The sequence below is a fragment of the Lathyrus oleraceus genome, chromosome 6 (genome assembly GCF_024323335.1).
Source record: "Lathyrus oleraceus cultivar Zhongwan6 chromosome 6, CAAS_Psat_ZW6_1.0, whole genome shotgun sequence".
In the NCBI taxonomy this organism is placed as follows: Eukaryota; Viridiplantae; Streptophyta; class Magnoliopsida; order Fabales; family Fabaceae; genus Lathyrus; species Lathyrus oleraceus.
In genome coordinates, this window is record NC_066584.1 from 357,378,336 (window position 1) to 357,394,259 (window position 15,924).

The following is a 15,924-nucleotide window of genomic DNA, read 5'->3' on the forward strand; positions in this document are numbered from 1 at the left end:
ACGTCACTCCCATGTTCTCACGAATCTGACGAATCATCTAAGAAATAAACAACATAATTAAGAAATGAGCGACCGGTGAAGTGTTCACAAAGACGTCACGCCACATCGTCCGTCTCGAGAGAGTTATAACTCCCCCTTAATAGGCCATTACACTTATACCACTACAAAAGTTATAAATAATAAATGAAATTTAAATTTATCAATATTTAATAAAATCAAAATTTAAATTATTGTATTAAAAAATATGACTAGTATGATAGTAAAAAAAAACTACTTATTTAATATAAAAAAAACCCACGAATCTTAGTCACTTTAAAAAAAATAAATGTTAACAATTCTAATGGTTAGTTATATAAATACACTCAACTTTTGATGATTATTTTAAATAAATGAACTCTTTAATATTATTATTAGTAATATACAATTTATTCAATTCCAAAATATTATATTTATAAATAAGTTTTCCATCAAATTTTAAAAGGAGTATTTTAATAAATTTTATTTGAAATCTAGAAAATTAGCTATATTTAGTATAATTTTAATTTTTAATACCACAATGTTCATTTTATTTTATTTGTTTATAGCAGTGATTAGTAGGGGTATTTTAAATATTTAATAATGCCATTATTCTTATTTTACTATAATCTGATTAAAAAATATTAATACGGTCAATTAAATGAAAATTTCCTATAATATAAAATTGATACTTTATTAAAATTAAATTTCTCTTAAAAGTTAAAAAAAAAAAAATATTATTTACTAAAATTCTCAATTGCTCAATTCTTTTTGTTTACAATTTACAACAATGGCCAGAATTTCATTTGCATTAGAGTGAACTACAAACGACTTTAGGGGTACATTTGTCATATCCTGTCTCAAAAATTTCACCTCCGGCCAAACTTATGCTTTTTGATTCTTTTATGTTATGAAATATGATTTTATGTTTTTACCATAGTCGAATATATTTCGGATTTCTCGTATTAAATAAATTTATATATAAATTCATAAATTAAACCCTTCCAATTTCTTCCAATTCCGTCCTCCGTAGCTCCGCCGTGAATACCAACCTAACAGCACCGCGAGATTCATCAGATTCCCAATCGGAACCCAATCGCGTAAAACGATTTTTTTCCCTTTTTTTTTGTTCAATTAAAGTTCAAAACTAAACCTTTTTATTTTCAATTCCAAACACATCATAAGATATATAAGTTCAGTGATAAAATCGCAATTAATTTTTTCCAGTTCAGAAATTTCCTTAAGTTGAATTCACTATCTTTTCCCAACCCTAAACCCTTTTCGGTTTCGAATTCATTGCATTGTTCCTTCTCAATCTCTATATTAATGCTTGTTTTCGAATGGAAATTGGTTACTTTGTGGTTAAACCTATCACTGTAGCTTCCAAATTATCTTCAGCTCAAACAATTTCTGAGGTATATCTTTAATGCCTTTTTTTTCTGTTGTCAATTTTATTTACTGTTTTATACTGTTTCAACTTTGGAAATTTGTTTGCTTTATTTTTTTTACAGAGAGATCCTTTTCTGTACTTCATTTTAGTTTCAATTGGAACTGATCTAACTGTTGTTTTATGGAATTGAAATCGATAATTGACGTTAAATGCGAAATCCGAACTAGTTTTGAAAATTGTGTTATATGATATGATGATGGATAATATGTTTTATATGTACTTGGAAAAGAGTTGTATTGGCCATGTTTTTAAGGGCTTGCTTTTGCCTTTTGAATTTATAGTGATTGAGTACTTTTTTGGTGTTTTGTGCTTTAGTTTTAGTTTGTTGGTTTTTGTTGTAGGGTGTTTTTCGAACATGGATTCAAAGAAGTGCAAGCCTTCTAAGGGTGTTGCATCTTCTATGAATGTTGTTCCTTTGAGTGTTCCAAAGCAGGAGGATGAGATGGCCCGGTCCCTCAAGGATATGGTAGCTGTTAAGAGTAATGTGGATATAGACCTCAGGGAAGTTTACTTTTTAATTTTGCATTTTTTGTCTGCTGGGCCATGTCAGAGGTCTTTTGTTCAGCTCAGGAATGAGCTTTTAGAGCACCGACTTTTACCTAGAAGGTATCATGCTTGGTTTTCAAGAAGCGGTGAGCCCGGGGAAGATGATGCTGACGATGATGATGGCATCTCTTTACCTTTAGATTACAATAATTTAATGGACAGGTATTTTTTGTTGTCATTTTATTGCTGTAAATAAGGTTAGAGTTTTAGGTACAGCCATTCGAAAAATGATTTTTTGTTGCTGAGGGCACAGTATTGAAACTTAGCAATTTATTGTTCAATATTCATTTGTTCATTATAGTTTTAAAAATGACGGCCATTTAGTATGCTTGTGAACTATTCTTGTTAAATGCAACCAGAAATATATACTGAATCAGCATGAGAACTTCTTTTTCCTTTCCATTTGGTTCATTATGTAGGCTGTTTAATAGAGTTCCATTGTTCAATATTTTAACAATGGAAACTTCTTTTATTTATTTACTTGGAGTTTAGCACTGGAAATGTTTTTAGTTTTTTCAATTAAGAAAAGGAAAAAGAAACTTATGACGGATGGGTATGATTGCTACTGCCTATTGGTAGAGATATCTCCATTGGTAGATTATAATACATGGAAATGGGGGATATTTCGCCTTTTAATCCAGATATCTGTTATTTTGTTTGAAAATCTTTTCTCTTGAGCTATGGGTGGCTGCTCCTTGATATTACATGCATGGGGGACTAATATTGGTCATTTCGTGTAACTTTAAGGTACCCTCACATAGCTAAGGACCACCTGGTAAAGCTTATGAAGCAATTAATGCCGAGTACAACCCATCCTTTGAATGGAAAGCATGGAGGAAGTAGTCCTAATGCAGCGGATGTTCCCACTTTACTCGGAGATGGTTCATTTTCGCTTCTTGATAGTATGTGATATGCTACAGTAGTCTTCTTTCTTTTGATCATTCAAGTTAAGATCTATATAGTTTTAACTTAAATACACTGAAAACATCATAATAATATCTTGCAATCTTTGGCTAGTATACGAATGCTGCCAATTTGTGATTTATTCATATTTCATATCTGTTAAAGATTTTCGTTTTTTGTCACGTAGAAATTCGGAAATGGATGTATTAATATGTTAGGGCTAGCTGCATACTGCTAGTTCTGAAATGGGTATATAATCCCTGTTTCAGTGTCTGCTTTCGTAATAATTGAAAATTGAATATATGAACACCCCAAAATTAACTTTGCTTCCTTAAAATACACTTTTTGCAGTGAGTATCTTTATGTCCACTTCGTCATGAATGGTATTGGGGTGCATATATGATATTGTCATTATGCAGACATGAACATTTATAAAAGGGAAAAAAAGCCAAAATTTGATTGTTCAAATACTTGATGATTGGCTTGGCCTTTTAATATCTTCACGGTCTTTCCTTTTTAGAAGTGTAGTACTGAATACCGATCTATCACCTATTGATATTTATATTAATATGTCTTGTAATTGCTATACTTGACTTATGTTATGCCCAACATTCACTAAAAACATATCTGTGGAAGAGTGAGATATTCATATCTCTTTATTTTAATCCTTGTGTTTTTACAGTTGATAGAAAAACGACTGCTAAGCAGGTGAAGCGACCTCCACTTTACATGCGTTGGCCACACTTGAAGGCTAATCAGGTCCAGGGATTAAGTTTAAGGGAAATTGGAGGTGGTTTTACAAAGCACCATCGAGCCCCATCTGTTCAGAGTGCCTGTTATGCTATTGCCAAACCATCTACCATGGTGCAGAAGATGCAAAATATTAAAAAGCTAAGGGGTCACCGTGTGGCTGTCTATTGTGGTATAACATACTCCTCTGCTAAATTTGCTATTAATATGGTGGCTTTATGGGCATACTTCTATACGAGTTCATCTTCAGTTATTCTCATTAATGCCATTAATTAGATGTAAAAGCCTCATGAAATCAACATATATTAGTTGATTCGAATACTTTTTACATGATGTGTTTCTTTCTCTTTTTGTAGTTTTATTCTGAAGTTAAATACTGATTTTATCATACTTCCTCTAAAATGCATATAATGATATAACTAATTATTTCAATAGCCACACTAAGATTGATGAAATTTGAAAAATGGTGCTTTCTCGCAGCCATACTTGATGGATCAGGGCGATATGTTATCAGTGGCTCAGATGATCGTCTTGTCAAGATTTGGTCTATGGAAACTGCATTTTGTTTGGCTAGTTGTCGTGGACATGATGTGAGTCAAGAGTTATGGAACTAATTTTGATAAATTTGTCTCTTTCAATATCATCTGACGTTCTCTTGTCATTACATAAAACAAAGGGTGACATTACTGACTTGGCAGTAAGCTCAAACAATGCTTTGGTGGCATCTGCTTCAAATGATTATTCTATTAGAGTTGTAAGTAGTATTTCTTAATCTGTATGTTCAATCCTGTAAACCTTTGGGAACTATGTTGATAATTGCTTCACAACAGTGGCGCTTACCTGATGGGATGCCCATATCAGTTTTGCGTGGGCATGGTGGAGCTGTGAATACCATTGCGTTTAGTCCCAGGCCGACTGCTGTATACCAGCTGCTATCGTAAGTTCATTTTATGAGTTCCCGTTCCCCATCATTGATTTTCTATGATTCTGTAGCTCGAATGTCTTGTCGTTAATCTATTTCCTACACGGATAATCGAATCCTAATTTTATTCCAAGTGTCAGGTGTGACACAAATTGGTTCTTATTTTCATATATTTTAAATGTGTATATCATATTGATTTTTGTATGTATAAAATTATCTTATAAAATATTACTCTAGTTTTAAAATCGATCCTCTGGGTACACGCGTGCTGTGTAATTTTCGTTCTAGTGCTCATAGTCTGCAATAATACGGGCTCTTATTCTGTTACTTGACTTTTATGACTTTATTTGATATATAGGTCATCAGATGATGGAACATGTAGAATATGGGATGCAAGAAATTCACAAAATCCATGCATATATGTACCGCGGCCTTCAGATGCTATAACTGGTCAGATTATAGATTCTAATTTTGTGAATAGATTAGGACTAGATCTGGAATTGGTTTGAGTTTGGCATTATTACCATACTAAATTTGTTTTAGTTTACAGTATGTTATGTTTTTAGTTGAATTAATATTTATAATTTATAATAAAATCTAAATAGGGTATAAAAGATCATTTTACTTTGAAACATATTCCTCATTCTGTCCCAAATTTTAAGCCATGTATTCAATACTGAATTGTCATATTCCGAAGCAAATTTGTAGTATAATTAGGGGTATGTTTAAAAAAAGTTAATAAATGCATCTAGTAATTTGAAAGGGGCTTATATTTAGGGACATGTTTCCAATGTGTGCTTATAATTAGGGGCTGAGAAGTAGTTTAAACGAGTATTACATTTTAGAGCTATGAATGGAGTTATCATGTCTGGTTCAAACCAAAATTATTTGTGTGGACATGCAAGTTTCTTAAGCCTCTAGATCAATAGTTTTACCTGTTCACTGCCATCTTTTTGTTATATTAGGTTAATTCGATTCATTATAGGATTGCTTGAGGAATTATAAATTTTTGTAGGGAAGGGAAATGCTCCATCAGCTAATCTACCATCCTCAAGTAATGCTCAACCAGAACTTCAAATACTTTGCTGTGCATATAATGCAAATGGAACTGTTTTTGTTACTGGTAGCTCTGATACTTTTGCCAGGGTATGCTTACTGAAGTACTCTTCAGATATTTCCTATTCTTTGATTAATACAATTGGCCTTCTCTTGTTCAAATATTGCATCTATTCAGATTCGAGAAAAATACTACTATTTAACAGGTATGGAGTGCTCCTAAGCCCAACACTGATAACTCAGAGCTACCAATACATGAGGTGGATTTATTATCTGGTCATGAGAATGATGTTAATTATGTACAGTTCAGGTTAGCCGCCGTGGTTATATCTTTTCTCATTATGTTTTATTTTGTAATGATTCTCATTTTCTTCGCATTGGTACTTCTATCTACAGTGGTTGCGCCGTTTCTTCGAAAATTTGGACATCTGACTCTTGGAAAGAAGAAAATACACCGAAGTTTAGAAATTTCTGGTCAATACCTATCTTAATGATTATTTTCTTCAGTTATTATTATTTATACTGAACTTATTAGGTGTTCATTTAATATAACTGCTGTGCCCTGTTCTCATTCCTAATCACTTTCCATGCTGATATTGTGTTAATTTTTTATAATAAAAATTTGGGAATGGGAATGGGAATGGGATTTGTACTCTGTCCCTTGAGTTTACAAGGTCAAACTTTCACCTCATAGATGCACGCTGATATTATATATTTTCAGGTATTCTCATGACAACATAGTTACCTGCTCTCGTGATGGAAGTGCAATTATATGGGTTCCCAGATCACGTAGATCTCATGTGAGTGCCTTTATATTATTTACCGTTGAACTGTAGTCTATTTCATCCTTGAAGACATTTTTCTCCATTATATCTTTTCCAAAAATATTTGGCCATCTTTATGACATGCAGTTTAACCTTTCCCCCCTGCCTACCGTGCAAACTAGTTTTAAGTTTTCCGTTGCCATTTCAGGGAAAAGTTGGACGTTGGATTCGTGCATATCATCTAAAAGTGCCAACACCACCCCTGCCTCCTCAACCTCCACGAGGGGGTCCAAGGCAGAGAGTGCTACCTACTCCCCGTGGTGTTAATATGATTGTATGGAGTCTAGACAACCGTTTTGTATTGGCAGCTATTATGGGTAATGTACTTGCTCAAATTAATTGCTATAATGGGGCATTGTGTTGTGTTGTTGTTTGATCCAAATAGTCAATCCCATCAGTGGGACAAGACTTGTTGTGTTGGTATGAATTTACATGAGTATATTAGTGTGTTTTTTGGTATTACTTAGATTGTCAAATCAATGACACCTTATATCCTAAGTCAAAGTTAAACTTCTTCTGTGATTATTACAATATGATTTGTATTTGTTTCACATTCTTCGAGAACATCTACCCATTTGGGTTTTTTGTCCTTGATATATCGTTTACTATCTCTTCCATTTGTCAAAAAACATAATATATAATTAATTAGTTATTCATGGATCAAGCTTGTTTTGGTACATCGTTTGAAAGTCCCATTGACTAAAGCTGTCAAATAGTACCTGCCACATAATATATATTATGCTAAATTTGTAGTACTGATTACTGCTGACACTTATACGTTATATGACAACACATTATATTGCTTCACAAGTCCTTGTTTTAGTATGCAGTTGACATTTTACATTATGTAACTTATCAAAATCATGTTATTATAATTATAATTGTCATGATAATATGTCTTTTAATTTTATTTGTTTAGTTTTGGTTTCATAGGCAACATAGCAGTACCTTTCCATATTTTCTATAGATAATTTAAGTTATTTCATTGTGGAGAAAGGCTTTTGCTTGATTTAGCTGAGGATTTGTCTTTTCATCTCAAAGATTGCAGAATATGTGTTTGGAATGCAGTTGATGGCAGCTTAGTGCACTCTTTGACTGGTCATACTGAATCTGTAAGCCCTCTTCTCTCTTAATTTCTCCCTTCTTTGTGTTCTTAGACATTGCAAAATGGGCTACACGACTCGCTTCAGGCCAACCTGAACGGGGCCTTGGGTTTTATTAAACAGGGCTAATAACCCAGATTAAATACGGACTCTCAAAATAGTGCCCAAGTTTGATCTTGTGTCGGTTGTGGGCTTTCCGGGACAGCCGGGCATATATTTTTTATTAAAGAAAATGAAAAAATTAAGGTGCATTTCCTGGTAAGAATTAGGGTAATATTATTTTCTGCTAAAACTCACAATTGCGTCTGATATTTCTAGAATTTTTAAAAGTTTATTTAGTTAAAAAATAAAAAATAAAAAATAAATAGAGATAAATGTGAAGTTATTGTTAGTTATTTTTATTTTCATGGGAATAATAGCTTCCCACCTTCTATTATGGGAGTGTAAAATAAAGTAATTATGCAGAAATTTTATTCCCAAGAATAAATATCTGGTGATATTTTTTGTAAACTCCTATCAAACATGGGAACGTAGATTCCCAATTCTACTTTCCTTGTAGAAATCTTAGACAAACACACCCTATATCATGTGCTGCTAGTTTGCTCCATCAGTACACATGGTCGACTTATATTTTTCCCGGACCAACATAAAATAGAAATGTACTCATGCTTTTCTGATTGGATTGCTTTCTAGCCTCTTGTCATTTTTCTGATTGGATTACTTTCTAGCCTCTTCTCATTTTTATGTTGTAATTTGAATACTCGCCGTACTATTGTGTTGCGTCTGAATGCTGAGTTTTTATTGGTTGGCAGTCTTATGTTTTGGATGTTCATCCTTTCAATCCCCGGATAGCTATGAGTGCTGGGTATGATGGTCGAACCATTGTGTGGGATGTAAGCTTCTTTTCTTATCGGTCCTTAAATTCTAATACTATGTACTAACATGTTCTTCGTAAAACATAAATTAATATATGCGTTTTGGTATATTCTTTTTCTAGATATATGCTAGCATGTTCTTCTTATAACTACTATTATTATTATTTTAGTGTTTTACAAAGAGTATTGTAATGTTCTTTGTAAAACATAATTTAACTTATGCTTTTTGGTATGTTCTTTTTCTAGATATGGGAGGGCATACCTATTCGAACATACGAGATTGGTCGATTTAGGCTGGTCGATGGGAAGTTTTCTCCGTAAGTGGTTATATGACTTTTCACATATATTAAGAAATGTAATAATTGTGGTATGAAAAAGAGAAATTATGAAGGATTTTACAAAATAGTCCTTCATTAATCATATTGGAAAGATAAACTGACATAGTTGAAATGAGAGAGAATAAATAAATACTCAAGAGTATAATAGGAAAAATAACATTAATGATTCATTGTTATTATAAAACGACTTATATTGTGGTACAAAATATTTTTCCAAAGCGACTTATAATAAAAAACGGAGCTAGTAATTTCTATTAATGGAAAGTTTCAGTTGCTAAGTATTATAGTAGTATAAAATACATTTAATAGATTCCGTGTTTATCTTATCTTTTTATGCACTGAAATTTGATTTGTTATATACTTTAATTATACTTTATGAATGTCTGTTGTATTTTCCTTTCACTTATTGTGGAGTTTTGTCTTTGGCAAAGAGATTATATATCTCTAAACTGGTTGTTTGTAATTGCTTTGATTGATATCCACGTCAAGAAAGTATGCTTAAGTTGTTAGTCATATATATATATATATATATATTATATATATATATATATATATATATATATATATATATATATATATATATATATATATATATATATATATATATATATTTCAATTCATGGGCTCACTTTGAGCTGTTTGGGCAAATGCCAACTAGACACATATTTGTGGCAATTTAATGCTGCTCAATAGTAATCAGCATGTTTGTTGTCACTCTCATATTTAAAGTCCTATTACACTAAAAGCAAGTAATAAGATTTTTTAGGTTAATAGATTTTTTTTAATGGCAAATACTTTATAGAAGAGAGAGAAATGAATACAAAATATACTTGTCACTTATTCCTTCCGTCTCATATTTAGTGCCCTCTTTCGATATTTGTTTTTCTCAAACTACTTGTCATTTTAAAATATGAAGAAAGTATTAATTACTTTTTTTAATAGTTACCCATATTTGTTTGTACTTCAACCATCCATACGTTAATTAGTCTTTCTAACTAGTAGCTCCACTAGATACTATTAATAAGGGCTTTCTTCTTGGAAACTAGTATATCGAATAATTTTTAGAGATATGAAACGACACATAATTTAAGACGGAAAGCGTAGTAAATATAGTAGCTGTGTAGATTCATACCACCAACAGTGAGCTACCTTTGTGCAGTCAAGGGCGAATAAATATCTAATTTGGTCCTTGAAATTGTAGAATTATATCAACCCATTCTCCCACATTATCAATATTCAAAATGATATTACAAAGTGTTAACATGTTCATCCCTCCACTTGTATTTGCAGGGAGGAACTATAATTAAATTAAGTTAGTAACATCAAACATGAATATGAAACTAAGTTAATAATGTCAGATTTTGTTAAGTTTCCGAGAATTAATAACTAAATTCTATTTGAAATATCCTGTTTTTCATTGATCTCATAGTGGAAAGGTTACAGCATTATATTGGAATCTAATCCTGTGCATAGTGCACAGGTTAGATGAAGCAGATCAAGAACATTCCTCTAACTAACTCTAATCCTGTGCCACAGTGCACGTGTTAGATCTAACGGAATCTAGAACCTTCCTTAACAAACTCTAATCCTGTGCATAGGTGCACGTATTTGGTTTAACAGAATTACAACTGTTAAAACAGATGGCAGTGTAACTAACTAATCAGTTACTGATATACTCTAGCATTTTGCAATTCTAGAGATTATTTTGAAATATTGATAAGGTGGGAGACTAGGTCAATGCAGTGCTATAATTTCAGAGAGAATTAAAATATCAACACACTTTTATTTGTTGGTTCACATGGGTCCCACTAAATTTATGTGGGGCCTACGTGATTTAGTGGAGTCCATTTGATTTTTCAGCCAGTAAAAGAGTGTGTTGCTAGCAGTCCTCTTTCAGAGATCAGCTTGGATATTTACATAGTCGAGATCCTCTTTGACATGTATATTGATTGGTTGAAAAATAATCACATTATGTTTGCTGCTTTATGTGTTGATGAAGAAATGATGTAGGCTCTACGCTAACCTTGTTGATGATGAGTGTTCCATGTCATAGATATTATGCCTTATAGTGTCCATCTTTGATGAATCGTCAAGAGCTCTGAACATATGTATTATAATATTTGAATATACTTGTGTTCATTTTAGGGATGGAACATCAATCGTGCTTTCAGATGATGTTGGGCAGATATATTTTCTGAGTACAGGTCAAGGCGAGTCTCAGAAGGATGCAAAATATGATCAGGTGGTCAAATATCACTATATTGTGAACGCACACACTAATAGCGAAAGAGAGAGACATATATATGACGAGTTAATTAATGTTGTCATCTCTTTGATTTTTATGGCAGTTTTTCCTTGGTGATTACCGTCCTCTAATTCAGGATACTCAGGGAAATATTCTTGATCAGGTTGAGAATCATCATCTTGCTTCTTTTTACTTTTTGATTTTACCATTATAATTTAATCAATAAATCTAATATCTATTTATTGGCCTTTTCATACAATCTAAATCTAAACATATGTCACACCTGATGTAGGAAACTCAACTTCCACCACACCGAAGAAACATTCAGGAACCTCTATGTGATTCTAGTAAGTTGTGGATCTTATTCTGAAATTCTTGCTGCCTTATTTGGATTCAAATTTCTCTTATCATAAATATTTAATTACCAGGTATGATACCATATCCAGAACCTTATCAGAGTCAATTCCAGCGACGCCGTCTTGGTGCTCTAGGCATTGAATGGCGTCCTTCTTTGATAAAATATGCTATTGGTCCAGATTTTAGTGTTGGCCAGGATTACCAGGTGATACCTTTGGCTGATTTGGAAGGAGTGCTTGATCCACAACCAGAGTTTTTGGACGCCTTGTTATGGGAGCCTGAGTATGACATCGTGAGTGATGATAATGACTCTGAATACAATGTGAACGAGGATAACTCTAGCGCAGCCGAGCAAGGGACTATTAGTGCCATCTCTTCTAGTGACATAGAATACAGTGAAAGCGACTCTAATAATAAGGATGGTCTTAGAAGATCAAGAAGGAAAAGCCATAATATTGTAGTAAGTAGTGTCTTTAATTTTAACTGATCAATCTTTAATTATAACTTGTCATCTAATCATAGTGTTTCTCAGGTTGAGGGAATGACTTCTGGAAGGCGTGTTAGGAAAAGGAATTTGGAAGAATGTAACGGTAATACTTCTGGAAATAACAAAGTTAAGAAATCCAAAGGAAGCTTAAAATCAGCAAAAAAAAAACCTTCCAAAGCTAAGACATCGAGACCTCGGAGGACTGCTGCCCATAATGCTCGTAATATGTTCTCTCATATTGGCGAAACATCTACTGAAGGGGAAGACAATTATTCTGAAGATGAATCATCAGACAGTTTTCAAGATTCAGAAAATCTCAGTGAACCTGAGAGCAAAGTCCATATTAAGCGGGAAGAACTTAAAAAAGCCCCATTGGAAAAGTCTGCCAATGCATCCAAGCCACCTCCATATTCTGACTCTCAGACAAATCTTGAAAGTAGACCGAGGCTGGTTCTTAAGTTTTCACTTTCTAAGAAGAATGTGCCTTTAGAGGACGCAAGATTTGCACGTGAGAATCAGTCTGATATGGTATGTCAGTCTTCTACACCCCAGCCCCTAGAAAGTGTTCAAAAAACTTTGCCAGACACATATGGTATGTCAGATACTACCAATGCTAACCTTCCGGAAAGCCACAACAGAAATGAAAATGTTATAAATCATCTGGATACATCTATATGTCTCGAGGAGAGCACAGGTCAGAGCAGACAGATGAGAAAACCCACATATGACCTTTCAATATCAGGGGATGCTTTGTTGACTGATACTGAAATTAACGGTCATCCTGAATTTAGTGCCAATGGGTATGCAAAGCATGCTACAAGTGTTAAAAATATTTTTTATGATACTGCTTCCTTTTAGTTATTTGATAACCTCTTTGAACTCAAAAGCAAATGTTTTTTCTACCATGTTTTGCAGGAAATCAGAACATATGAATAGCAAGTTAAAGACTGACAGTAGCATGGTTAATATAGAGCTGTCTGATTTTGATAATACAGCTAACTTTTCATCGCTCGAATCTTGGGGGCTTGACAACCATCAACCAATTGCTGATGGTCCCATAGCATCCGGGTATGATAAGTTGAATGGTGGTTATAAAGGCCAGTCTAAATCTGATAAATGCACAGAGGACTTGCAGGAAAACGATGAATTTGTTCATTCAAGCCACTCTCAAGACCTCAAAATGAAAGCACCCCTTAAAGCAACTAAAATAGTTATTAAAAAGAAACAGCCTCTAGAAGACATTGAAGGTCCTTCCAAACTGAAATTTGGTAGTTCCAAGGCAGATTCAATCGGTACTAGAAATGATGTAATCTCTGGAAATCCTTCTTTTACAGGGCCTGATCGATTACCAGAAGCACTAGAAGGGGGAGATGGCAGAAGTACAAGTTATCCGCAGCTACCGAATTCATATTCTGACCAGAGAAGTTATAATCACGTCCATGAAAGGAATAAATCATATAAAAGGGAACCTAATCCTAATGGTTTTGGTTTAGACCTGGAAGAAAATGCTTCAGTTTACAGCAATCAGCATAGCTTAGGAATTGATTTATCTAAAGTTGGCAGCGATCCTATTCGTCGAACGCGATCAATTAGGATGAAAAAAACTTATGAGGAGCCAGATGCTTTGAACGAGAGGATTATAATCCGAGGTGGCCAAAGTTCAAGGGGCACATCCAGCCGGGAAGGATCTTCTTTCAAAGTGTCTGATGAACTTCATCAAAGAACAAGGTCTGCTAGAAACAGGTCTGATGAATATATTGCCAATGATCCTGGTATTTTAGCTCAAAGCATGCCAAATTACCATGTCAAAAAGCTTTCATGGCTAATGCTTTCAGAAGAGCATGATGAGGGTTACCGTTATATTCCTCAACTCGGGGATGAAGTTGTATACTTGAGACAGGTAGTTTATGTTGTTATGATTATTTTTTCTTCCTCATAGATCATACTATCGACTTTATTTTGGAATGCAAGTTTCTGCAATATGTTTCTTGGTTTACATTCTTGAGCATTTTGTATTGCCAGGGTCATGAAGAATACAAAACCTCATATCCTACGACGTCTGAACCAGGTCCATGGATATCATTTCGAGGACTAAGGGCTGTTGAAATTTGCAAAGTTGAAACACTTGAGTATGCGGTGGTCCCAGGTTCTGGGGATAGCTGTTGTAAGCTCAGACTGGGATTTGTGGATCCTTCTTCATATGCGTTTAAAAAATCATTCAAATTAACATTACCTGAGTTGAATGACTTCTCCGATTTTGTTATTGAGAAAACATTCTATGATGCTGTCATGAAGAGAAATTGGTCCCCAGAAGAAAAATGCAGAGTATGGTGGCGGAATCCAGATAGGGAAGGTGGAAGTTGGTGGGAAGGTCAAATAGTTGCAGTGAAGGCCAAATCTGATGTATTCCCTGACAGTCCTTGGGATAGGTTTGAGGTCAAGTACGATACTGATCCAATAGAATATCATCGGCATAGTCCTTGGGAACTCAATGATCCTGGGATTCAACGAGAGCACCCCCACATTGATCCTGAGACTCAACGAGAGCACCCCCACATTGATCCCGAGATCAGAGATAAGCTGCTGTCTTATTTCACTAAATTACACAGGGTGAGTAGACATGAAGTTTCATTTCTCCTAATGTACCCGTTTTACCTCCTTAAATGAGGATTCTTTGGTATATCTTATATATGAAAAAATTTCTCATTCATTTTTTATTTCAAGAAAACAAGAGTGACATGTTGTGTTTTGGCTTTGGGAGGGTGGAAGAAATCAGATGTTAACCTTGTTTTTATCTCTCTAAATCCAGGATAAGTATGATATCCAGGCACTGAACCGAGTAGCTGCGAAGTCGGACTATTCAAACAGGTACTAAAACAAATTTACAACTTAACCAAACCATCAGATTCATATTTCTATCTGGAAAAACAGAGAACCAACGTGCTTGTATCTTTTGCCCTTTTATTTGATAGAGCTGTGCTCTGGCATTTTCGGTGACTTGGGCACAAGCGAATGAAATAAAAAGAAATGACAGAAATAAAGACAATTTAAGTTTTGAACTTATAATATGTCTTTGGATTTGTGCTACAGGTTTCCTGTTCAATTTTATCCCGAACTGATTCGGTTACGGCTAAAGAATGATTACTATCGGAGTGTGGAAAGTGTCAAGCATGATATAGTGGTGATGCTATCAAATGCTCAAGACTACTTTACAATTACAAAAAATGATAAGCTGCAGGGGAAGGTGAAGCGAATATCAGAATGGCTTAGAAGAAAACTTGAAAGGATATAGAAAACTCAAAATGGGTTATATAGGTTACTTCTAACATTGGTTTTCATTCTTTTACCCAATTTTGACGAACTAATTGGTCTTTATGCAATGATTTTGTAGAATGTATAAGGCCATAGGTGGTGGTAAATATTAGTTGTTACCTGTGTATATTTATTATATATACAGATCATCCTTTTTAATGCTACGAGTGTTATACTCAATTTCAGTTTTAAAAGAAATTGTTGTACTCAGTGCCAAGTGTTATTCTGAATGTGTTGGACTCGGTAGAAAAATACTTTCAAAGCAATAAGATCGTTCATTTTCTACTTGTCACTGTATTCAAGTTTGTTGTTAAAAAAAATTTATATTGGGTTCCTTTTAGTTCGAGATTGAAGCATTAGTTGGAGTTCCATCATCATGGTCATCTTATCTTATACACAATCAAATAATAATAAAGTTGTTACTTTTATATATAGTTTATTATCTAATTGTATCATCAATCGATTCATGCAGCTGAGTCCACTGGAAATGGACTTGGTTGTTATCCTAATTTATTTACATTACTGATATTTATAATACGAAATGCTAACACCAAAAATTTTCCGTTATTTTTTGACACTAATACAAAAGTAGTAAAGACAATAAATGAAAAAAGATAAATAAATTCTGCATTGTCCTGGAGGCTTGACTTGACCCGAGTCATTAGAGATGACAATTGGCAGAATGATAGGAAAATTATGATTCAATTAAAAAGGGAAGAGCTAGTAGCTTTTGTGGCTCAT

General features: G+C 33.8%; 1 protein-coding gene across 2 annotated transcripts; it reads left to right on the top strand.

The window, feature by feature from the left end:
* Positions 1 to 983: 983 nt before the first annotated feature.
* On the top strand, positions 984 to 15,468 carry LOC127097824 (uncharacterized). 2 transcript variants are annotated; one of them, XM_051036303.1, is made up of 26 exons: positions 984 to 1,430; positions 1,807 to 2,173; positions 2,759 to 2,913; positions 3,597 to 3,836; positions 4,145 to 4,254; positions 4,341 to 4,418; positions 4,495 to 4,601; positions 4,945 to 5,036; positions 5,602 to 5,732; positions 5,849 to 5,952; positions 6,039 to 6,116; positions 6,364 to 6,442; positions 6,615 to 6,783; positions 7,508 to 7,578; positions 8,382 to 8,462; positions 8,691 to 8,761; positions 10,928 to 11,024; positions 11,131 to 11,190; positions 11,320 to 11,374; positions 11,456 to 11,844; positions 11,917 to 12,671; positions 12,787 to 13,118; positions 13,206 to 13,771; positions 13,894 to 14,481; positions 14,681 to 14,739; positions 14,962 to 15,468. In XM_051036303.1, exons 2-26 carry the CDS (start codon positions 1,821 to 1,823, stop codon positions 15,161 to 15,163), a joined length of 5,022 nt encoding a protein of 1,673 aa, XP_050892260.1. In that variant the 5' UTR covers positions 984 to 1,430; positions 1,807 to 1,820; the 3' UTR covers positions 15,164 to 15,468. The 2 variants fall into 2 exon arrangements, with proteins under 2 accessions (XP_050892260.1, XP_050892259.1); XM_051036302.1 differs by having other exon boundaries at positions 985 to 1,430; positions 12,787 to 13,771.
* Positions 15,469 to 15,924: the final 456 nt, after the last annotated feature.

Coding starts and splice junctions, on each gene's coding strand:
- LOC127097824 (XM_051036302.1), top strand. CDS start 1,821: ATGGATTCAAAGAAGTGCAAGCCTTCTAAGGGTGTTGCATCTTCTATG. Junction 5,037..5,601: donor GCCTTCAGATGCTATAACTG/GTCAGATTATAG, acceptor AAATTTTTGTAG/GGAAGGGAAATGCTCCATCA. Junction 12,672..12,786: donor CCTGAATTTAGTGCCAATGG/GTATGCAAAGCA, acceptor CATGTTTTGCAG/GAAATCAGAACATATGAATA.